This window comes from Podarcis pityusensis (assembly GCF_964106645.2).
Source record: "Podarcis pityusensis genome assembly, chromosome: 5".
NCBI lineage: Eukaryota > Metazoa > Chordata > Lepidosauria > Squamata > Lacertidae > Podarcis > Podarcis pityusensis.
The window spans coordinates 53,973,128-53,998,851 of record NC_138032.1 but is presented as its reverse complement, the minus strand read 5'-3'; the positions used below and the strand labels follow the sequence as shown (position 1 = coordinate 53,998,851).

The following is a 25,724-nucleotide window of genomic DNA, read 5'->3' as shown; positions in this document are numbered from 1 at the left end:
CTTTCAACCACTGCAAAGACTCCCTGTGTTTCAAGAAGTCTGAGAATCTGAGTAAGACTATTCTCAGTCTAAAATTCTAACGATTTTGAAATCACAACCAGATGAAAGAGGAGGCATCAAAAGATCCTCTACTGCACTGATCCTATGAAGCAATCTGTATGAAAAGGAGCCAAAGGAGACATTCAAAACACAGTTAAATGAATCCACAGTTCAGTGCACATTACATATTGCCAGAAACCAATTATCCAGTTCCCAGAGAAGTTGGAAATCCAACCAACATGATCATTTCTCTCACAAGAACTTGAAAAGGGGTTATTTTGTTGTTCTTCCTTTGATAAGATATTTCATTTCGCCCTTCGCTGTGCCAAAGTGACATTAGCTGTTAAAGGCAATGCAGCCGTCTGTGTGGTTGCTGTGCTCCAAAGCAGAAACATTGGTTTCACATCAATCTATCAGTATTGCACAATTAACTGATTTATTTAAACTGGCAAACAAAGTTGTGTTTGAGGACCTAGAACCCATTTCTAAGTGCAAATCGTAAGTGAAATTATAAAATCATGGAATGCAAATAGGTCCTGATAATATACCCTTATAATAAACACAATGAACAAAACAATATGGGCAAGTTTAAATGACCAAATACCAAATGTGTATGTTTCCCCTGTTTTCTTGTACTCTGCATTAATATTTTATTATTATGAAGCCCATGTAGGTAGGAAATGTTCCTCCTAAGTTTTATGAAGTCTTCATGTGTTCGCTCATTTCTGACTCTCCATCCCCACCCTTAGGGTGCTTGCTTGTGAAATATACATTTGCTCTCACTGAATGATTTACTACTATCTCCTACGATCAAGAATGATGTAGGGAGAAGCTGTCCCGAAGCGATAACATCTTTTTCTGCTCTAAGAATGAGTGAGTGCATTGTGGAATTTGGTACTGTACTGCAGCTATACATTTTTTGCACAGTATACCCATTAGATTAGATCATCAGCCAAAAAGGAGGAAAGTTTTGTGTGCTCCCTTCCATTGAAGATGCATACTTAAAAAAACAGAACCCATAGATACCTCCGTGGAACCAAAGCGATTCAGGAAGCCATACGTATTATGCCACAGTGATGATGAAAACCCATGCTGATTTTCTGGAGGAGAAACGCTGCATAAAATATTTAAAAGATACATTATTTTTCATTAATAAAGCTTTAATGTATACAGAATGGGATGGCAGCCTCGACACAAAGAGACCAGGCCGTGATCAGAATGTATTTGAGCGTGCAATTAAACACACACATAATGCCCAAAATACAAAAGGAGAAATAAAGAATTAGAATAACAGAACTGTGCTTGTCTTCCTAAACCAGGGAGAGAGAACCTTCAAGCTATAGGTCGAATGTTTCCCTCTAAGCCTCTCTAGCCCTCAGAGCTTTCCTTAGGCCAAGGCCCCCACTGGCCTGCTACCTTGAGTGGTTTTGTCTGGTGGGAATTTATTTCATAAAATTTATACAGTTTGACTGTAAAAAAACACAAAAAAGAATTACGAAAAAAGAGCCCTTGAACTTTGATAATGTTTCTTGCTTGCCTAAATGTAGGATCAAGGATAGAAGAGCTGGAGTGGGGCTTTCACATGGCTGCAATGTAGACTGCACTACAGAAGGTGAGAGTTTTATCCGTTGCTCCACCTACTATGGCCTTGGGCCCCAACCACTGGCATGCAGGCCCCACAAGGCTGCCCCCACAGGGAAATGTGGCTCTGAGAAAGGGCCCCTGTCCCAGTTCCAAACAGAAAACAATATTACGCAACTGGCAGAAGTTTAACCTTGGTTTCATTTAAAATAGGTTAGGGTTATAGGTGCATTTAAAATAGCCAAGAGAGCTCAGCAAAATGTACATGAGAGCATACTCTCATTTTTAGTTTTGTTTGGAAAATGAGCAGCTTTAAAGGGGGATTGGACAAAAGGAGGTTAAAGCTATCATGATTAGTAGTCATGATAACCATATACAACCTCCAGAATCGGAGGCAGCATGGGGACTTCTGCATAAACGTCCAGCATTAAATGGACTATTGCACTCATGCCCTGCTTGTGGGCTTCCCATAGGCATCTGGTTAACCACTATGGAAAACAGGATGCTGGGCTAGATGGTAGGTCTTTGGTCTGATCCAGCAGAGTTCATATGTTTTTTATTCAAGTCCACTTGAAATTTCATCTATGTCTCTTGCCTGACTCCTTGACACAAGCAGGAAGCGTATCAAATGCTGGCTCTGAAGGCCTCCAAACTCCTTCACAGCAAGAACTTGGGAAATTCCAGAGCTCGCCTGACAATGCTTGGGAAGCATCCCAACAAGGTGCTAAAGCTCAGGCAGGATCCCATTACACATTTTCTCATCCAAGTGGCTGCAAACAAGTCCACAGCAGAGCTTACTAGTCACGTGGGCTTGGGGAGGGGGTGAAGGAAGACATACACAGAGATCATGCTTTAAAAGGGAATCCTGTCCAAGCTTTTCCTCAACTGGTAAGGAAGACTGGTCAGACAAGCTCTGGGAATTACATAGCTCCCATGCTTTTGGGTGAAAGAGTCTCCCCCTTTTTGAAGAAGCTCACTTTGAGATGAAATACCAGGTCATCTCCAGTATCAAGTGAGCAAGATGCTTAGATGTTGCATGGAGCAGTGATATATTTAGCAGAACAAGTGAAGCAGTGTACAAACAGAAATGTATGCTCCTTTTCACAAAGCCACAGAGAATGCTAGAGTGCAGGACTGAGTCCCAATATCATCTGCATCATTGTAAGAGACTCTGCTGGAAATGTCAGATCATGTGACATGGGTGCTTGGGGGTTGCAAAATGTTGGAACTTCTCCTGGCTCTGTACTTTTCATTCAAAGACACCAGAAGATGAATCATTTCTTTACCTTAAGTAGCTAAAAGCTCTTATGGGCACTTAAATTTTGGTTTAAGAGAAATGCAGACATTTTCCTTAACTCATTATCTCTACAAATTAGGAGAAAATTCTGCCCACACATGACATTCAGCATTTCCAATTTCTACTGTGACCAAGAAGCCCCCTTCATTGTCTTTTAAAAGAGTTACTTCACTGATGATTACATCTGATGGGAAATCTCAGTTTTTAGTGGTTCGCTTAAGAGCTGTCATTCTTCTTCTTTCAGCTGTTCAAGTTCATTCAATAGATCTTTACCAGCTGGTCCTGCTTTTGAGGCAAATAAAGTAGCAGCCTGTTTAAACCCCAGAGTCTTCAGGCTTCTGGCATAGTCTGCAAATATCGCATGGATGAGTTTTTGTAAAGTGTGGGTTAAGGAATGCACAGAGTGAAGTGAGTAAACAGACAACCAGCTACCAGACCTCTTCTCTCCCATCCCCCACAAAACAGAGTCATAATGACTCTAGAAAGCGATGCAAATTAATTTAAATTAAATTAAATAAGCTAGCACTATCTGAGAGGAATACTTGGCTCTTGAACATGAAAATGCCCAATACTACTTGTGCTATTTTTCACTGAACTCTCTGCTTATAATCACCTGGATCATCCATATCATTTTGGGGGAAATGTTATCCCTTCCCTCAACAATGAATATTTTTTTCTTCTCTCAAAATGAGTAATTCAGTTGAAACACACATTACACAGTACAGAACCCCCAAAGCAATCCTATTTAAGAGACTTCTTGTATTCAGTCGCTGGATAAAAAGGATATTTGCATCTTCGTTGACTTCAATTGTGCCATAGTTGAGACAAGCTTCAACAAACAAGGCTGCCCTGTCAAAATACCTCATGCTGTTAAAAGAGAATAGATGGTTTTTATTCTTAAGGGCAAGGCAGCTTACAACATTCTCTGTCACTATGAGAGTATGTTGAGAGGCTTGCGACTGTAGTCAGGAATGCCTCTAATGCAAAACCTGGAAAGGGTCACAGGCTCAGCTCCCCAATTCTGAGCAAGAATTTATATAGCACGTGCATTTGCGCCACTAAAAGTAAAAGTACTATTTTCTAGCCTCTACTGACTAAAGAAATGTAACAGTTCAAACACATTAACAAGGAGATACAAATAGTAGTTTACTCATTTTGTAGCTTTTGAGGCCCACTGCGTGAAATTATGTCTCTTGCGTGCATGTATCTATCTGCCAGATGAAGATTCCCCATAGCATTTGATGGAGTGGACTCTAGTCCATGAAAATGCTTGTATTCCATAGACCTCTGCCCAGCGTTTATATTGTTCTCTTACATGTTATGTTTGTGTGCAACTGTGCTCGCACACTTCTATACAGTGGTACCTTGGGTTACATACGCTTCAGGTTACAGACTCCGCTAACCCAGAAATAGTACCTTGGGTTAAGAACTTTGCTTCAGGATGAGAACAGAAATCATGCTCCAGCGGCGTGGCGGCAGCAGGGGGCCCCATTAGCTAAAGTGGTGCTTCAGGTTAAGAACAGTTTCAGGTTAAGAACGGACCTCCGGAACGAATTAAGTACTTAACCTGAGGCACCACTGTATTACCTACCAACTGAAAATGACACTTCAAGTGAGCTAATCCATGAATGCTTATACCACAATGTATCTGGCTACAAAAGGACACTTAATGTGTTTGCTGTAACGGACTAAAACACAAACAGCAGCACAATACAATAAATGTCTACTGAAGTTTAATGAAGCTCACACCCAGGTAACTGGGTACAGGATTGGAGCCCAATCAGATTACCGTATGTTTTGCTCCATAAGACGCACTTTTTTCCTCTTAAAATCTAAGGGGAAATGTCTGTGTGTCTTATGGAGCAAATGTGTGGTCCCTGGGGAACTCCCGCTGCGCTCTGGAGGCTTCGGGCTGCCTTCACTGCAGGCAAAGGCAATGTGGGAGAGGGAGAGCTGCGCAGCACCCCTTCAGCAAAGCGGGAGGAGAAATGGAAGGGGCTCCGTTTCTCCTGCCGCTTCGCTGAAGGTGCGCTGCGCAGAGAGGGGGAGATTTTTTTTTCTTGTTCTCCCCCCTAAAACAAGGTGCGTCCTATGGTCGGATGCATCCTATAGAGCGAAAAATACGGTACTTACTGAAAAATTAAGATGCTCTCTCAGAGAAAACACATGCATTTGAACTTATTCAGATATGACTTTTAGGAATAATTGCTGTTTTAATTCTCAATTGAATGTGTGTCTTTTCTACTTTTGGTTTTCCTCTGTTTGTATATATGGTCCTGTTGTTGACCTCAAAAATTGTAACAACAGTATTTTTACGTATGCCGCTGAGTATATACATCTATTGAGGAATGCCTAGTAAATTTTCAAATAAACAAAGCAAAGAAAAAACTCCTCATTTGACCTGTGCAACATCTCTGCAACTCTCACGAAGCAACCCAGGGAAAGGAGGACAAGGATGGCCTTGGATTTCTGATTGATTTGTGGAGAACAAAGGTGATCGACCCAACGCTTGAACACATCAGCACACTCCTCTGGATTCAGACGAACCTGCGACAGATTAGAAATATTTGAAGCAATCTTAGAAGCCAAGAAACAGCACAATAAGGTACAAAAATATACATAATACTGCATACCAGTTATATTGCCTCTCCTTTGGGTGGAAGCTTTTAAAAAGGTTTTTAGTAAACAACATTTGGGGGTGGGGAGAATTTTTATAGATTTGTATTCACACAACTGTTTTTGTGAACATCCTGCAGAAAGCACCAGTGTTCCCACCACAAATTCCAAGGTCAGGTCCTGCCAAGAGCCTTGAGTGGAAACGTATTTCCCCAAAAGCAAGAAGGTTCCAGTTAAGCATTGGAAGTGGACTAGCAGAAAGCAACAATAACATCATCACAAGAGGCAAGGTCAGGGAAATGTCTGACCACAATAAAGAACACAAGGGAGCTTGAGAGACCATAGGAACTGGAGGCAAAGAGTAACATAAGGTCAGAAGGAGACTGTGAAGAAAGACCAGCTGGGGAGGCAAAAGTAAGAACCTGGAAGTAAAAGCTGGGCCTGAACTGCATTTTTTAAAATAAATAAATAAAAATAAATTCTGGAGATCTATGAGTTTCCAATCAGGAGACATGGGCAAGACTTACCTGGCAGTATTATGAGAGAAAACAACTCGTCAGCTGTCATAGACAGCTCAATTCCAAAGGCAATGATTCTGGTTAAACAACTCTTCTCCCTTGGAATTGGCTAACAGCCTCCCCCTGCCATCCCAATGTTGGTTGCTTCTATTCAGAAGTCTGCAATACTCTCTTTGATGTGTATCGTTAAACCTGAACAATCTTAAGTGTGATGTTTCCTGAACAGGCTGTCATCAAAATGTGCATGCATGAAATTTACCTCCTCCAAGAGTTAAAAACACTGAAGCTGAAAATCCCTCACATTCCTGCGAGTGAACTAAGAGTGTGCCAGCTTTAACATTTATTAGCAAGGAGCAACTCATACAGGATAGACTGAGGAAAAACGGCCTACTTTTGCAAGCCATGCTGCTCGATTCCATTCACCGTAGGTCTGCAGGTAACGACAGGCATCAGCAGCTTTATCTATTAAACACAGTAACTGGACCCCCTCTGAAAAAGAAGTTGTCTGAGCTTAACAAAACACAATTTAAAAACATGGAGAATTTCAAAGAGATTGTGAGTATTTCTACCTAGAGAGTGCAAGCAGCCCAATTATCCTCTGACCCAAATTCCATTACTTACAAACATTTACTTCTATCCTGTAGAAAGACACTTAAAAGAGCCCAAATAAACTTTCTAAGAGCTCAAAGAAACCATTTAGTTGCAGTGCCGTGTTTGCACCTAACTCTATTGTTGTTGTTTAGTCGTGCCCGACTCTTTGTGACCCCATGGACCAGAACATGCCAGGCACTCCTGTCTTCCACTGCCTCCCGCAGTTTGGTCAAACTCATGCTGGTAGCTTCAAGAACACTGTCCAACCATCTCATCCCCTGTCGTCCCCTTATCCTTGTGCCCTCAATCTTTCTGAACATCAGGATCTTTTCAGGGAGTCTTCTCTTCTCATGAGGTGGCTAAAGTATTGGAGCCTCAGCTTCAGGATCTGTTCTTCCAGTAAGCACTCAGGGCTGATTTCCTAACTCTATTATCCCCCTTCTTTTAATGCTTCATTAGCACAAAAAAGTATAGATACGTCTGTTTTTATCTATGAAGGCAGTCCCTGCACAGCATAAAATCAGCTGAACTTTATCCTAGCTAAATATGGTGCAGGCAATTTTGCAAGTGTCTAGCGGCACTCAAAACTGGGAGTGGTATCCAACTAAGTGCTGCTTTTGGCTGCACAAAGGAACTTGCCCTCCTTCTCCTCTCCCCCCATGACCCCTAAGTCAGTTCAGGAATTATTTTGGGCTCAAGAAACAGAACGAACAGTTCACCTGCCAGCTTTCCATTTGCAATCATGTTGGTCGCTACCAATTTAATAGTACTTTGGGAAGGACCTGAGGAAGTGACTGTTGTGACCAGACATGCCTTTAAGGAATCACAGTAGTAATAGGGATTCTCGGCACTTGTCTCCAGAAGCAACTGCACAGCTCTGTCAGTCTAGGAAAGAGGAAAAACAAAACATTATGCAGATTTCAATGGTTCTTTTACATTCAGAAATACCTAACCCACCACACAAGTATGAGAACTTTTTTTTTTAAGAAAACAAAAACTACATTGTAGCAATGCCTAATGTCAATGTTTCACTCATTTATTCCTAGCCTGCTAATAAACTGAACAACTGTAGAAAGGCTAAACTAGGTGCCACAAACCTGGCCCAAAAGCAGCAGCTGGTCAGTGCATTTTTTGGTGTGGTCGTAATTTGATCTCTTAACTTCTTGGAGATTGACCCTTTCAAGCTGGAATTTCTGCAAATAATCAAGTGATTAAGAAACTGAGAATGATTTTTCAGAAAACAAGACATATGAGACTACACCACTAATGAATCCAGGTATTTAGGTTGCATCACTTTGGGTCTATGATTGACAATAGGCTGTGGGTTTGCCTGACATTGAAGTTAAGTTATTGGAACTTTAGCCCATTTGTACAATAGGAGACAGGAATATTTGAGTTAACTCCACTGTTTCTGAAAGCTCCTCAAATTCACAATCAAGACCAGTGAACCTCTTGATAGTAATTCACCTAGTCTTTAGAGCAGAATTGGTATAAATCAGGCCACAGGCTATGTATGGGGCAATGTAGCTATAAATGCAAAATAAAAAATAAATACTATTTCTACTGTGATCAGTGACCAATGTTCTCTAAATTCAACAAACATTGAACCGTGCTGTACATCTATTTACATTCCTTGTAAACCACTTAGAGATTTTATTATAACCAAGCAGTATAATTGCTTTTAAAAAAACACATAATTAAATATTTTAGTGCACGAATAACAAAAACAATTAGACATGCTCTTAAATATAAAAGCTCTGAAAAGGAGAAAAGCCTTTGTGTCAAAAAGATCTGACTTAGTTTTAAAATCTTGCAATACCTGGAAATAGGAATTTTCACACAGTATATCATAACATATATCTAGTGGACTGATCCATTTTCCTTGAGGAATCAGTGTGTCTTCAGCTTTTACAGTTAATGGTTTCCCTCGGGAAAAAGTATGCAAATAATGGGCAGCAGCAGTCCAGAAATGCAGTTCAGATTCATCTCCATACAGCCTGGCAAAATAAAACAGCTGCCATTAAATTCACCATCAGCAACACAAAGAAGTAATGCAGAAAATAGGCAATTTATTTATCACCTATATAACCCATTTTCCTCCAAGTAACTCAAGGCGGAGTACATACTTCTCCCCATTTTATCCTCACAGCCTTGGGAGGTAGGTTAGGCTGAGAGTGATGACTGCTCCAAGGTGAGCTTCATGGCTTGAATGGGGATTTGAAACCTGGTCTCCCAGATACTAGTCCAATACTTTAACCGCTACACCACATGGTTCTGCACTGTACAATCTTCCCCATGAGGAAAGGTTACAACGGTGGCAATTTTTAGTTGAGAATGATAAATAACATGTAAAGGATGTACAAAATAAATCATGGTATAGAGAAGCAGACAGAGGTTTTCCTTCCTATCCAAGGCTCATACAATGAAACTGAATGTTGGAAGATTCAGGACAAACAAAAGGTTGCACTTCATCACACAGTGCATATCCAAGCTGTAAAATTTACTGCATATCATAGAAGCAATGACCACTAACTTGGACAGCTTTAAAAAGAGATTAGGCAAATTCAGGGAAAATATGACTATCAGTGTCTTCTAATCAGGATAGCTGTAGCCAGTATCGAAGGGATTATGCCTCTAAATACCAACTGCTAGGGATCTGAAGTGGGGAGGGTACTTTTGCACTCATGTCCTGCTTGTGGACTTCCCATAGGCATCTAATTGGCCACTGTGAGAACAGGATGATGGACTGGATATAACTTTGGTCTGATCTAGCAGTGCTCTTCTTATGCTTATTGCTATGTAATGACAAAGAGCAGCAATATAGCCCACTTGGGATTATGATGCTACCACTGGTGGCTGGTGACCACTGGAGCTAGTAGGGCAGAAGACAGTGAGTCCATCAGTAAGTAGAGCCAGAACCAATGACAGGTGGAGCCAACTAATTCTACTTGCCTCCAACTTCCTCCCTGCTGAGTTCCAGAAGGACAACACCATGCAGTGATTCTCCCTGGACTGGTTGTATATAGGAAGGTGGGCAGGTGGAGCAGTGCCCTATTAGCTTGAATGGGCAAGCCTCCTTTGGCTACTGCAGATGGTCCTTTCTACTATTTCCCCACATGTACAGAAAATTAAATTAACATGCTGGTTTTCTACAGGCAAGAACATTCAGCCACACAATCTCATACCAGCATTCTGACATGGCAAGTCCCAAACATTGATGTATGCTTTCCAGACGATGTATCTTGCACAAGTAAATATATGCAGTCGCACAAAAAGGATTAAATGTGATTTGACAGGTAGTTAAAGACTGAAAGGCTTTTACTGTACACAACTTTATAGATAACACCATCAAATACAGAACTTCAAATGATTTTTTTTATTAGTAACATACCCCTTTGCACCTATCATTTATACAGGGATGCTGATTCTGTTACAGAAAGCATGCTCTAATAGCCCTATTGGTTTTAAACAAAAATACCGATCACCAGGCTAAGGACTACAGACAAATTACTGCAAAACAGGGATTATGCGTTTGACTTAAGTTCTCTGTTACCTTGAAACCAATAGACATCGCTGCAAGAGGGTGAACTCTGGATCAAGCAAAAGTTTCCTGATGTCACTAAGAAAAGATAATTTATAGTTTATAGTTTTGTATCTTGCTATGAAACACATTCAGACACATTATGTGCATCAACCTAGATACTGCAGGTGGTTGTTGTTTTTACTTAAAAGGAAACCATTTCCCACACATTTTTATAAAAAGGTTAACATACAAATTATAACCACTGAAACTTGACAGGGAGCTTTGTATGCAAAAAGTCCCAGGTTCAATCCCTGGCATCTCTAGGTAGGATTGGAAAAAACTCCTGTTTGAAATCCTGGAGAGCTACTGCCAGTCAGTGTAGACAATATGGAACTAGGGGGACAGATAGTCTGACTCTGTATAGTCTGACTCTGTATAAGGCAGCTTCCTGTGTTCATATAGAGTCAGTATATCACTATTACAGGATTTAAGTTATTTATACAAAATGACATCCATCTTTTACAAAACCATTCAACCAATAACTCATTTACAAATCAGATAATTTGTACTCTTTAATTGGTGATTCATAGCCATTCAATTAGAAGCATGGAGCTGTTTTGTATGCTTGTCAATATCAGTGTTTTACTGCACTAGAATCCCAATGAGATTCTCCTGCTGGTATGCGATTTCTAGTATTGCTGCTAGCAAGACAAAAAGATGGCTGTCTAAAAAGACATTACATTGCTGATTTAGCTACAAGTACAAAATTCTAGGGCATAATTTCATCAATGGTTTGCCTCCAGAACCCATTAATGGTACTATATTCTTGGCATATATGAAAATATGTTCCCATAGCCCCTCCAGTATTTTGTGGAAACATTTATTATTAAGGGGATGCTGTGGATTTTTAAAGGAAAAGTAAGCTTGAAACGTATGGCAAATTTTGGACGTGATAAAGCTGAGTCATGGATTAAAACTGTATTTAAGTACATGTAGTATGTGCCAGCACGGATTCTGCATCACACTAAACTATTTTGTTAATCCGTAACATTAATTTGGCTTCCAGATCAATATGACTGCCAGTAGCGGTACTAACATAAAAGTAAAAATATAAAACTGTTCTAAAAGCTTCCTTGTCTGCCATGCAGTCTTATACACTACTCAGAAGAAACTCCATTAAATTGAATGGTAGTTATTCTGAGGCTAGCATGTATAGGATTTCAGTCTATATAGGTTTGAAGTTAACAGTGTGACTAGATCTGATAAGAAATATGAACTTAAAGATTACTGCCACATTAATATCTCTCAAGATGCATATTGGGGATAAACAGAGGAGAACTCAAAAGAAAACAATGTTAATGCATTTTAGTAGCATAACACAAACTGAAATATGCTTACTTTGACAGTGAGTGCAACTGTTCCTGTAGCAGATTTTTAATGTTTTCATTCTCTGGATAATTTCTGCAAAGGAAACATTTGATTTAATAGACAAATATCTAGAGTCTCAGATGAAACATCCCAATCTGATGAAGAGCATGGCTGTGCTCAGAGTTCAGAAGAGCCAAAGGGGGGAAAAAGCAAGTCTAGAGTGAGAAACTAGAGTGCTGTCTGCTGTTTCTAGGAACTCCTCTCGTTGTGAAACTTTTCTGTATGCGCCAAGTTTGTTTGGATGCTGGGTGAGAACGCAGAGGGAGGGTGTGTCAGAAGGAAAATGAATTGATATTGATTTATATATACTACTTTGTATTAATGTAACATGTTTATATGGAACCATGGATTTTTGTAATATTTTGTTTAAGTTGTCTGTTGTTTCTTCAGTGTTTTGTATAATCAAATTAAATAATCAAATCAAAAATAATCAAGAGCAATCGAAGTTGAAATAAGTGGGTTTCTCTCAGGTCTGGATCAGTGTTTGGATGCTGACAAGATGTCCCAGAGTCACTCTGGGCACTTTTCTACATTTCAAGTCAGGACTGCATGAACAGGAGAGAATATACTTTGCCCATGGATGGATACACTAAAATGATGATTAACTATCACTTCTAGATGGGTAAAATTCAAGTATTTAAATGGAAAATAGTTGGGTTTTATTACCCACCCACATACCCCTAAACAGTTAGTGGGCACGTTGCCAATTTATAAAAAGCAGGCGTTGCAATATAATAATATATATTAGACTTACATATGTGAAATATCAAGAGAGTATTTATTGTTCCACGGTTGGTGTAGCAAAAATGCTTTCAATGCTAAGGAAGCTCTTGGAACAAGTAGATATGGGCACCACACAGGTTCTAGAACCAAAAAAAAGGGAGAAAAAAGAAAGAAAATCTGTTGTTAGTCAATCTGATATTAAAGAACTTGGGATCTGTGTTTGCTTACAGTGCATCTGCAATGGGGTATGAGAAGGCTTGTTTTCATTACAGTGTTCCAGAAAGAACTGCAGTCCCCAGAATTGTTGCCGTTGCACAGACCGTAATATGGACGGGTGTGATTTTGAGTGCATACCCTGGGAATCATGACCAAGGGTTAGGAGACTGGTTTTCTCTTTTGTTCGCGGTTGTCAGTGCTTAGCTTCACTGGAAATATTTGGCTTGCAGGCATACTGCAGTCTGGGTTTGAAAAACTGATCTGAAAAGGTAACTGGTTTGGATCTCCTCCATCAAATTTTTGTTAAAGAAGTAAATGCATAGTTTAGGGGCATGGCTTAAGAAAGTCCAGCACAGATTTTAGGCCGATTATTTCTCAGTAGTACATAAGAGCTCCAAAGTGTAATTTTGCCTTGGAATCATATAGTTCTGCTGCTCTGGTTCTAGGGCATTAACCACAATTTAAATAAAGATCTGAGCAGTGATGATAAAAAAAAAACCAAGTGGATACTTATAGTTAGATAGCACTAGAGGAATTATAAAGTGGCTCATGAAAAGGCAGGAGCACAGAGGGGAAAAACAGCACAAGCTATGTCACAGAATTGTCTGTGTTTCCAGGGGATATCTGATAGTAAATATACAACAGGAAATCTGAATCTGACTCAAAATGCAAGACCGTGAATAGTAATAGATATTATTATTATTAAAAATCACACTGGCAGTCTAATAAAATAGCAGGGAGCATCATTATTTTACACTGCAAAGAGAATTAATGATGTACTCCAACACATACTCAAGAAGTATAATTTTTCAAAAAATATGGACTGAAATACCTCTTGAATCTGCTGAATAGAAGATGGCAATTTATTTTAAACATGGAACTTGCATACACATTTGTGTATAAGTATCTTTAGGAAATTGCCCTGTCACGATACTAAAAACAAAAATATTGAGTACCGTACTTTTTGCCCCATAGGACGCACTTTTTCCCCTCCAAAAATGAAGGGGAAATGTGTGTGCATCCTATGGTGCGAATGCAGGCTTTCGCTGAAGCCTGGAGAGCGAGAGGCATCGGTGCGCACCGACCCCTCTCGCTCTCCAGGCTTCAGGAAGCTATCCGCAAGCCTTGCGCGCCCGGCGGGAGGTCCCGCCGGGCGCGCGAGGCTTGGGGCGGCAGCCTGCAGCCCGAAGAACGGAGAGCCCTCCGGAGGGCTCCCCGTGCTTTGGGCGGGTGTCCACAAGGCTTGGGGCGGCAGCCGCGGCTGGGGGGGGGGAAATAATTTTTTTTTATTCATTCCCCCCCCCCCAAAAAAAACAGAGGTGCGTCCTATGGGCCGGTGCGCCCTATAGGACAAAAAATACGGTAATTGCCAAAGTACAATGATTAAACTCTTGTACAGTGCAATGTCTAAACAAGTAAATCAGATAGATTTCAAAGCACATGCTGGCGGGATTCTGGCCTTTTCGATAGTAAACCAGAGAAAGGACCTCAGAATGGGCCAATTATTTTTTAATAATAATTTTAAAAGGTAGAATACATAGTCAACAAAGAAACATTCTTCATTTCATTCTGAAGTGCTGTTATGAAGTACAGTAATCATTTAAGGCAGATATATTGTAACATTAATATTATTGTGAACACTCAGTTTTGGAGCCTTTGCCGCTACCACTGGCAGGAAAACTGCTAGTGGTAGCTTCCTGCCTGAAATCAAGAACATTTCAGTTCTTCTGACTCCATAATCCTGGTAAAAAAATATATGCATCTATCTTATCCTCTGGCTATTTGAACAGGGAACACTCCTCTGTCGATCACTTCATGTGCCAAATGAATGCAATCTAATAAAGCATTGGGCTGCATTTGCTTGGCCTTTGTCCATACCTGTTAATTCTTGCTCATCCATTCTAAAACATGCTGATTTCATTGTCATCTCTAGCACTCTGATGCAGCCATCATCTGATGCCAAGATCACTTTGTCAGAGGTACACCAGTCAACATCAAGTACTCTAAAATTGACATTTCTTCCAGTTCTTAAGCTGTTCACCATCTGTACCTGAAAAAAATGCAACATATTTTAGCTTTAGAAGACGAAGTGGTCTCCCTTTCCATGTACAGACACAGTGAAATTATGTTTTGTTTCCATGATTCTCAGTAATATAATCAGGCAAGGGAGAAAGGCTGTCCTTTAGAGTCAATTATATAAAACAAAAATTAAAATGTAAAAGCCTACCAGCTAATATGTGGCAGCATTACTGTGACAGTCTACAAAATGTGAATATTTCATAAATGCTTTAAATATTTTCCACTTTACTACTGTCAGTCCTTATTGCAAATATTTCTGGGTTCCTTTTGTTTTATAAACATCTAAAAAAATTAAATTTAACACTACACATACATTCAACTGTAATTAGTAATACTTGGTTCTCCCTTCCACCCTTGTGGTTGAATTTGAAGCTTCTCTATTCAATTAAATCTAGTCAAGATGGTAGTGCTGTGTCTGATCAGGGCACAATGCCTGTTAAGCAAAACTCTAGTATTGAAAAAACAAGGACAAGCCATCATTCAATAACGGTTGTTGTCATGCTTGGTTGTATTTCTACGTGGAATGTATTTAACTTCCAAGAACCTTTGGTCTGAAAATCAGACAAATTAAATACACTGAAATTGATGGACTGATTTATTCAAGTAAATATATATCCCACACTTTTTCACAAAGGAGCCCAGGGCAGCAAATGCATCTGTGATAAATAATAAACACAATAAAACAATTACCCAAGTCCATTGATTTCAGTGGCTCTGCTTAGAGTATGACTGATGTTGGATTTCACCCAATTAGTTTAGCAACACTTTAATGGCTGAAAAATCTAGGCAAAACCAACTAAGCAGCTGGTAGCAGTTTGAAAGAGCCAAGAAAAATTAAATCTCCTTTGTGACACCAGTAAGCATCATTTTAAGCTTGCAGTTTAGAACCAATTCAGACAAGTAAAGCAAAATTGGTACTGACCTCCTTTGTGTCCCAAACTTCAGCTCCATCATTGTACATTGCTATTAGCTTTTGGTTTCCTTTTCCAGGGGCGAAGCGTATCTTCCTCACCCAGCCGCGGTGTGTGGGGATGCCTCTGGAAAGGAAAGGGTAGGACACAAATAGTACATTTCCCCCTTGAGTTTACCTTAAGGACAGACTGAAGAACTAAACTTCAGAGACCATCTAAATGGAAGTATTCCTTCTAAATGGAATCATAAGGAGAACTTGTCATCTAAACCACCACTTCGCCCCTCTACAGTTACTCTTATTTTGATTAAATACATAGCAAACGAGTGAAGCATCAGTGGTGGGCTTTGGGCTCTTAAATTTCAGCAGCACCGTGATGCTAAAATTTGGCGCATCCCCCCCACAACCTCTCTCGTTCCGTTCTGCAGTATTGTTGCGGGGGTCCCTGCAGCCCAGCACCCTGTGCTGCCACACTGGTTGTGCCACCCCAAAACCGCCTCAGGAAGCATCACTATAGCAACAGCATCATGTCAGCTTATTACGTACACAGTCCCAGTATTTGTGTGGCAATCCTTCTGGACCCGTATTTTGTAAAAAGAAAGGTGTACAGCTAGTGTGCTCATAGACAACTTGGGTCTGACATGGTTTTGTGGCAAAATTTAGACTTATTTCAAACACATGCTATGAATTAGATCCACTTTCTCTATTACTTGGTAGAGTAGTTGCCAGCAAAAGTAAATACAGCACTGAACTCCTACGTGTGTGCATGGTTAGCCATTTTTGTGAAACATAACCCACGTGGTTTGGGCATTTTCTAGAAATGTCAGGAAGATTCTGGAGGTGTATGTGTAGAGGAGCTTTCCTGGGCAGCTTCTCACGACGGGATTATTGATTCACAGAAAATGACTTTCCACACCTCAATCTCTGACTTTTTGGGGGGCAATCACATGAGTCATGTGCGAATTAGGCTTCATTGGAGGGGTTTGTTTTGTAGTTGTTGTTTAACAGATCACTACCTGGATACTCTGGCTTTTAAGTCCCAAAAGTTCAAATTTCCATCAACATCTCCCAGGACCAAGATATCTCCTTTCCACACGATGCATGTTATGCTGCCCATGCTTCCCTGCAAAGTTTTAAAAAGCAGAGATTAAAGCTGTGAAACAGAAACTACACAAAATAGGCATAAGTGGCAGTATAAACCAATCAATCATTTGTAAAACAGTTAAACCGGGCTTGCATTCCAAATTAAGTGAGCTTAAGAAAGTTCATTGAAGGAAAGTCTCTTCTGCAGGCTCTTCCTGCTCCCTGTTGCAAAGCCTCTTTGGAGGGTGAGAAGGCTCTTCTGATCATTGTGAAATCCAGCATGGATGCTGGGAGATGTGGGAATCATTCCAAACTGCCCCGAACTCCACTCACATTGATCGTAAGGGTTGCACAACTGTCTGAAGAGGCTTGTGGGAGTAGCATGCAGGTGGCTGCAAGGGATGGAAAACTTTTCTTCTGTGAACTTTCTTAAACAAATTTGCTTTAGGATCTAAGCAATAATATGCAAACTTGTACTTGCTTTTTATTATCAACTATGTGGTTAATTTCTAGACTTTGTGATGTTGTGCCAACTCATGCAGAGTATTTTGACCTCATACCAAAAAAGAGTAAGTCAAATTCTTCCATTGTTGATACAAGAGAGGCCACTAAAAACAACATTAATATAGTTTTGAGGCCAGAATCTTATTTTTTTAATATTGTATTTTGAAAGCTCGGGAATATGTGTGCTACACTGTAGAGTTGTGGTTCTTTTCCTCCTTGGTTTGAAAATGAAAGCTTTCAAATGCTAAAGCACAAATGTCAATAAAAGGATCAATGGGTAGCAACTGTATGTTTGCTTTAGGGAAGAGAGAAGCCAAGGTCGAATATGCAGTCAACCTCAGTTACCTTTTCTTTTAATCCTATAACTGAATAAAAGGTCCTCCCTGACAAAGCTACTTGCTTAGATGAACTATTTTATAATGTAGCTCGGAGATGAAAAACAGAGAGCCAGGTTCTGACCCTTAAACTACTCGTGAACCACAATTTATTTATTTGTTTAGCACTATACTGCACATAATACAAAAATGAAGACGTATCTACACACAATCAAGTAAATGCACTTAAGAATCCACTGATGTTAAGTGATTTGAAAATAGCAGAACATGTATGCTCTCTAATTATATGTATGCCTCTGCACAGACACAAACCATTATCCATACAGAATGTAAAATAGATTATTTATCACTTGAATAACCCCCTCCCTTTACCAATGACATTCACATAAAAGGTTGTTGAAGTAGCTTCGACATTTATATATTACATCTATATTTGTAACAGATAATTTTCTACTAAACCCCAAAGAAAAGACCCCACAAAATACAGGAGTTTTGCCATTATTATTCTTCATCTCCCCAGTCCATAATCTGACATATTTCTAAAGCCATCGGAGGCTGGATTTATAACAGCAGGTCACTCTTTGTGATAGCTGTCACATTATCTGAAAACAGACACCCTGACAGTTTGAACAGAAGGATTTTTAAAATATCTTGATTGCTGACCTATATAAAGGAGGCATGAGAAAAGCATCTCTAAAAGATTTGTAAAGCTTTAAAGCAATGAAAAAGAACAAATGAAGACTTTCAGAGTGAAATGTTGAGCTGGGCCAAGAATGTCCTCTTTTGTGGCACGATTCATCTCCCCTGAAAGAGGGGGATCAGTTTTACTGTGACATGATGGCATTTGGAAGCCAAACAATCATTTAGCCTACAAATGCCTGTAGGCAAAATTACACATGGTGTGCTACTGCAAGGATGACTTCATGTCTTGCTTAGAAAAATCCAGGCACTTTAGAAGACAAATGGGGTTCTTGATGTCAGATTTACAATTGTTTAGTGGTCAAATAATAAATGGGCAGTAAGGCAGGAAACTAGCCTCTGGGGTTAATTTAGAAGCTCCTTTTGTTACTTGGATTTGAAAGCAAAGAACCAGAAAAATAAATATTCTGTTTGAAAATATTTAAGAACTGACAGTGAAGCTGCAAATCATGTAGAGATGGTAAAGGTTGATGGAATTTGTCAAATGTGAGTAGCTTCAGGGACGTAGCCAAGGGCTATAATTTAGAACATTTCAGCAATGAAAAGTTGTTTATGTGGCCACAGGAGGTCAGCATTTCATATGCATAACTATGACTTAAAGAGTGTGTGTTTAGGCATGCTACCAATCTGAAGGCAAAGGAAGAAAGCAGATTCTGAAGTGTTTTTAACAAGTAATCCTACTGGAGACACTGGGACAGCATAGCAGAAGATTTTGTATTCTTAGTTCTGCTGCCAGAGGTAATAGATTCCAAATCCTACTGGCATGGAGTTCCTTGTGCATACCAGAGTCATTACACGGCTACTGGAGTTGTTGGGTCAAACTAACAATGTTTGCCTCAAGAATAGTTGTTATATTCTTCAGTGTTCTTTCCGGTGATACTAAGCATGACCCTTAGTTCTAAAATTGGGAAATTTTGAAGCATGATCCATGAAGAAATAAAGAAAATACTAAGAATATCATACAGTAAAAGGCCAGAGGCATTCCTTTTATGAATATTAAACGACGATGTCCCAAAAGATAAAACTAAATTTTTCTTATACGCAACGTCTGCAGCAAGAATTCTGGTGGCTAAGTATTGGAAAGGGAATCAGTTACCCACTAGGGGAGCATGGTTATGTAAGCTTTCAGAATACTTACGAGTTAGCCAAACTGACAGATATAATAAGACAAAAACCAAAAAGTGTTGTGAAAAAGGAATGGGAGTGCCTAAATGAATACCTTAAAAGACAAGGTTCGAGGACAGAAGTCTGGCTGAGTCTGGAATAGCCTTGTGAAGTGAAAGGATAAGAAAGAGGGATGTATATTTAGATGCTAGGATCGAGATGATAAGGAAAACAGGGAGAGAGGTAAAGGAGGTGCTGTGGGATTGGTGGAAGTCAATGTTTGTTTTCTTTTTTAGTGTTTATACTATCGATTTGTAAGATTTGGATTTGTTTTTCATATGTATGTTTTTGTGTATTGTTATTTTTCATTTTTCGTTTTTTGTTGTGTGGAAAATACTAATAAAATTTACTATTTTAAAAAAAATAGTTGGAAGTATGTTGTTGGAAGCTGTTTTGTAAAAATCTATAAAAGGAATAAAAAGTTAGAAATATAGCACTGAACTTACATCAGGGGGAATTCTTGCACTGTCTTTGACAGAATTCCCTTCTACTGTCAAATGATAAACTTGTCCATCAGTATCTGTAAACACGAAGTGTTCCCGAGCAGAAATGTTCTGGCTCAGCTCCGATTTACTCTCAGCTTCCTGCAATAAGCTTTGAAAGAGAAGCCAACTGCTGATTTTTATTTTCAAAACGATCAGATTCACTCAAATTACACTTACACTATTAAATGAACACATACTGTACGTATATGTATTATGTAATTAGAAAAAAGCCGTATCTTAATTCAAACATTGCAATTATAAGCAGCACCAACAGAAGCCAGCACAAGAAGTCCTAGTAGTGCAACAGGACCTTGCCCTCCTCCCCTTGCTTGCATGCCATCCCCAGATATTGCTCTAGAAGGTCAAGTGAACCCCCAAAACAGTGAATGTGGGGGAGAGGAAATAGTTTAATCAGCGCACGCACTTCTGTTTGCCAGACAGAATTATCAACTTAGGGCAATGTTGAATTCCACCCTAAGTAGTCTATTAATGAAAGCAACATAAAGAATCAAACACAATTAGCTTAAAGGAGGCAAGAAACAACCGCCTTCGGTTTCTGGTCCCTAGTTCCAGGGCATGGTCTAGAGGCCCATGATTAAACCAACAAATTAAAGTGAAGCTGATCTATTCATATAATGTCTCTCACATATACAGGGCTTCAATTTACATGCTACAGTAATGCAGGGCATCAGATTCTGACACATGCTTTGCCACCTACTGTTACTTTCACTGTACAAAGATTCTTAAAGGTCAGCCCATTTAAATTACAACATCGATAAAGGTCTGTAAATCCAAAATTCAGTGCTAATGCAATGCATTCTTGGCAGGAAAACAAATACTCAAAGGAGAAGCTGGTGTGATTTTTCACTGATCACCTGATCACCGATGACTCCAAACTGCTCTGTTCTGTATCTGATACCACTGTTTGCCGGGCCATAGCTTCGCGGGCTGCAAGCTGCTTTTTTCTTAAGCTCTTCAAGTTGTGAGAAGGCGACCATTCCTGGAAGAACAGAAGTTATGACTGTTCACATCTTAAGGTATTATTTACCAACCCTAAATTAGATTCAGTGTTACATGCATGAGAGTGATTTTTAAAAATGCTATGAAAGATAACAATATGCAAGTCAAGTCCCATTTCCTTACTGGCTGTTTACATTGGGAGAATCACAGAATTGTAGAGTTGGGAGAAACCTATAGAGTCATCTAGTCCAACCACCTAGGGTGAAAGGTTTCTAAGACTAGTGGACAGACACCATTCTGAAAGCAAGAAGGTATGTAAGAATTAGTTATCTGATGAGAAGCTGACTGAATTCATTCCTTACCAAAGCAGTAATTGTAGGGAAGTTCTTTGACATTTCTCTGAGAAGAGTACAAGTCCTGATATCCCATAATTCCAGAGGTTTGTCTTTAAATACTACTGCCAAATACTGTCTGAAATTTTAAAAAGAAGCTATTTACAGCATTATACATACATAAGAGAACTTCCCAGTAGCTAGAAGTACTATTGAACTGAATGGGAGCTGCACAAAGCATGGTTGCTGCAACAAGCGTTGATCCCACCCTCCTTGGTTAAAAAACAAAACAAAACATTTTTCAGGATGTCAACGTTTCCAAAAATCGCATATGTTTAATGGAAAGAGGAGGAAGAGACAGGGGGTGATTGAATAGGCTGTAATATTTAATTCCAACCTTGAAAGGAGATACTTTTCTCTCTATATAACTTTTTAATTGAGTTTTTGACAATTTTATACACATAAAACAAAACCATTTCAAACATTAAAATACAAGGTTCTTTCGAACCTTCAGATCTCCTTCCCTCCCTCCATGGGTTCAATATTTATATTTAAATTTACTGCATCTTCTACCATTACCCATCTATTATATAACCATAATTACCATAAATAATTCCGCATTACAAGTGTCATTACATCCCTGCCAAAGACTTTAACTGTTTACAAATTTACTCCAGTCTTTAGAAAATACTTGATCTTCCTGGTTTCAGATCTTCCCCCTTGAAAGGAGATACTAGCTTGCTACCAGTGCAGGAAGCAACTCGAAATAATGTCTGAACTGCTTCTGGGAGAAATGGAAAAGTGGGAAGATTGGTATAATATTACAGCAATAACTCCCTGTCCTAGTTCATAAGCATAGCACTGAAGAAAAGCCTAATGTATTTGAGTGGCACACAACCAAGTTCTTCATCAGTACATTTGGATTTGTTTGCTCAATATTTCAATAATGTTTCTTTAACTGCCTTCCTCCTACAGAAAGAAATGCACTGTAGGTACTGGATTATTCTAGCACAATTCAATGCAGGGGAACACATAAACTTTTCCTGGCCAATCTGCTTACTTCAAGTGAGACACCTTTATCATTTCAATGGCTGGTTCATCACTGCCTCGTTCGCCACGAAATGCAATGCTTCTACCTAAGACGCAAGAGATACAGGAAAAAAGATGTAAAGTAGCAACCACAAGCAAAGCCACTGTAATTGACATATCAAATGCTATTTATTTAATCACACTGATCATCTTGCTTTTTCTTCTCAGCACTCAACTGCACGTAGAGTCTCTGCTGCCCACGCAAACACATTATGCTAGCATTTTGTAATATGGATATTGAGCATGAAGCATTACTATAATGCTGGCTCCAAGCCATTCAATTATACAAACCCAATTTTCCTCTGCTTTACACAAGGATGAAAACTCTGATTTCAATCTGCAATTTACCACCGTTCTCCAAGTCTTTTTGATTTAAGACTTTCCAACGATCTCTCGCTGATGTTGTGCTAACTCAATCAGTTTCAAGTTACAGAAACAGAACAATCAGCACAACACCTGAAGTCTCTAATGTGCCTTATTTGTGCAAACTATTGTAATAGGTACTGCAAGTTGCAGCAATTTCCTAAGGAAGCTACAAAAGACTTCAAATGCCCCAGGGAGGCAGGACTGGATTTCTGAAGGTATAACTGGTTACTTATTGCTTGTAAGCTGCTTTGTGATTCATGTGAATGATTAATTGATAATTATATTTCTATGCTGCTTTTCAATCAATCTCACCTAAATCTTCTAATATTTATCGTGGGAATGTCCATAGGTCTCTAAATTTAGGTCTGATGGCTATAAGGAAAGGACTAAAATCCGTAAAACCAATATTATAATGTCTTCTGAACTTGCTTTGCAGAATTTATGGAATGGGCATGTGGGTACTCAATACCTGAAGGATTTAGCAACCTGGCTACTGACAGCAGCTCATATTTCAACTTAACAAAAATGGAAAGACCTAAATGACTTGCACATCACACTCTGGTAAAAGAACAGAGAGACAATAGCTATTTCAGAAAACCCTCTCATAATTTAAAAATTTCCACTGCCACAAAAGTCCCGGAATATTATAATGCCATATAGTGGGACTTCGTTACATATCCTTCTGGTTCTGATTCAGAACTCATCTTTTTGCATAAGTGAGAGAAATTTGGGTATCTTAATGACCTCTGTATCAATTGTGGTTATCTGTAAAGGGAACCCTGACCATGAGGTCCAGTTGTGGCCGACTCTGGGGTTGTGGCGCTCATCTCGCTTTACTGGCCGAGGGAGCCGGCGTACAGCTTCCGGATCGCGGCCAGCATGACTAAGCCGCTTCTGGCGAACCAGAGCAGCACACGGAAATGCCGTTTACCTTCCTGCCGGAGCGGTACCTATTTATCTACTTGCACTTTGACATGCTTTCGAACTGCTAGGTTGGCAGGAGTGGTTATCTGTACTGATCCTAGAATTGTGCCTTTAAAGTCTTTGCATATTTTTAGTTTTATTTGTTTGTGCTTAAATTTTTTTTAAAGCCCTATGGTAAGGATTAGATGAGCATCTATTGAAGATAATTTAAGGTGAAGATAATTTGTGGTACTACTGGAGGCTGGATACATGATCTGTTAGATCATTTCCAACTACATGGTTCCCACACAAGACAATAAGTATTGGATATATTCACAGCCTATGTTTAATAGAAGGATACCAGCACAATGTCAAAATATATGCTTACTTGAATAGGAACAGATTTTCCAAATCATTACAATCTTATTTTTGCTGCCCTTACGTCTGCACAAACCCCATATTAAATAGTATAGAATTGTATATTTAAAAAACTGTGGGAAAGCTATTTCAGAAAATGGAAAGGACGTTTCCATTTCGTTAGCCGTTTCTAAAATTGTTTTTCCTATCAGTGGCAGATTTCTTTACTTAGTGAGAACATCACAGGAAGCAGCAATAGCAGACTGCCTGTGGAGGAAAATGAACTGATCCAGTATTTTCACATTTACTCACCAACATTCTTTCATTATAGCTCATAGTTATAAAACAGTATGAACGTTTTAAAAACATAATCCATCTGGGTAACGTTTTTGAAATTGAGAAATATGCTGAATGTGCTGCAGTAATCACAATATAGTATGAAGTTTGTTACTAGCAAGCATATTCTACTAAGTTGCTAAGAAAACAAAGAAGATGGAAGGCACTGTCCCAGCCATCACAATTCATTTCAATGGGGTTTGCACAGGGCTGCTAAGTTTGTATCATCAGTATGAAAACCAGTGTGGTGGTGTGGCTAAATCATTATTTTTTGAACATACAATCTAGCTCAGCCATGATGTTCATTGGTTGGGCTAATTACTCAACTTACAGCAAAAACTACATTTTCTAAATATCTAAGAATATATTGAGTGTACATAACTGATTTTATTTTTTGAATACTTCCAGCTATAGTTCAAAGTATTTTTAAAATTGCATAAACATGGAACATTTTCCCTTTATCTGAAGAGATATTGCCATAAATATCAATTTTAATTATTGCGATGAAAACTGAACAAATCCTATTTCCTTCAACCAACTGATTCAAATTTAAAAACACGTACCGATTAATATATACTACTTGCATATAGTAAACCAAGTTGAAGACATTGGAAACCCCTGTCCAAACTGTGAACTAAAATAATTTCAAGACCAGTAGAAGGAAAGAGTCACACTACGCCACAGGCCATTGCCTTCAAGTTATGCAGAGAAATGGGCTATCTCCAATGGGAGATGTTGAAAATACAGCAAATATAGTAAATTTAGAATGAGGACAAGACTGCATAAAGTATGAAAACTACTGAGTTAGCTGGAATTATAACCTAGTGCTGTATGAATTGGTGTTGAAGCTAAAATATATGCAGTTGTAATAGTATTCAACCCTTTGCTGACATAGACACTTCTTCTCCTTTATGCCCTGAAGATGATTCATGAAATGAGTGTGGGGCTTGCTGAGCTATCATGGTCTAAAATGTTTTGAATTCAGAGTTCAAAATAGTTACGTTAGCCACCTTGCTCAGTTATTCCACTCCTGTCTTTATAATGGAGATGAAGCCAACTGATAAGAGCCTGCAAAAAAACCTACATTACACAGGTATCACTTCTCACCTATCTTGTCATCAACAGTTATGCTTCACAATATATTTACCTGTGGGAAGATCAACCAACTGCAGCTCGTTTCTCACCTGCCCCAGATTATTAGGAGTCGATGTGGCAAAGGAAAGGAAGCCGCTCAAGCTTGTCCACTCAATGCCCCTGCCAGAGTAGAAAATATAGAACACATTATGCAAACTATCTGAATTTGTAGGAAATGCTGCAGATTAATGGAGTGGGGAAAATATGGCTCCAATTGCATGCTGCAGGGATGCAGGAAGGGAGGAAGATACAACAGATTATTATAGCGGACTGAATAGCACTCAAATTGGAAACATTAAATGTATGTAAGACAAACTTAATTACTTAAAAAATAATAATTACAGTATATTCTGCTTGCCCTTCCCTTGAAATGGAAGAGAAGGAGGCAGTCTTTCAGATATTTGAGGCCCAAGGGAGGAATTCAACATTTTGCTGTTACAATTGGTCTAGAAGTCC

The 25,724-nt window shown here is 39.2% G+C and overlaps 1 protein-coding gene across 1 annotated transcript in view; it reads right to left on the bottom strand.

Moving 5' to 3' along the window:
• Positions 1–1,178: 1,178 nt before the first annotated feature.
• WDR11 (WD repeat domain 11) overlaps positions 1,179–25,724 on the bottom strand; it is a 47,984-nt gene continuing 23,438 nt past the window's right edge. Inside the window, exons 12-29 of the mRNA XM_081005198.1 lie at positions 25,282–25,388; positions 22,144–22,219; positions 21,114–21,222; positions 20,667–20,791; positions 19,753–19,900; positions 16,538–16,644; positions 15,534–15,648; positions 14,411–14,582; positions 12,348–12,456; positions 11,564–11,626; positions 10,196–10,261; positions 8,462–8,639; positions 7,740–7,835; positions 7,362–7,527; positions 6,443–6,540; positions 5,319–5,464; positions 3,705–3,784; positions 1,179–3,292 (exon numbers count right to left, since the gene is read on the bottom strand). Of these exons, the coding sequence (XP_080861324.1) occupies positions 3,144–3,292; positions 3,705–3,784; positions 5,319–5,464; positions 6,443–6,540; positions 7,362–7,527; positions 7,740–7,835; positions 8,462–8,639; positions 10,196–10,261; positions 11,564–11,626; positions 12,348–12,456; positions 14,411–14,582; positions 15,534–15,648; positions 16,538–16,644; positions 19,753–19,900; positions 20,667–20,791; positions 21,114–21,222; positions 22,144–22,219; positions 25,282–25,388 (2,110 nt within the window). The 3' untranslated portion in view covers positions 1,179–3,143. The remainder of the gene's footprint in view (positions 3,293–3,704; positions 3,785–5,318; positions 5,465–6,442; positions 6,541–7,361; positions 7,528–7,739; positions 7,836–8,461; positions 8,640–10,195; positions 10,262–11,563; positions 11,627–12,347; positions 12,457–14,410; positions 14,583–15,533; positions 15,649–16,537; positions 16,645–19,752; positions 19,901–20,666; positions 20,792–21,113; positions 21,223–22,143; positions 22,220–25,281; positions 25,389–25,724) is intronic.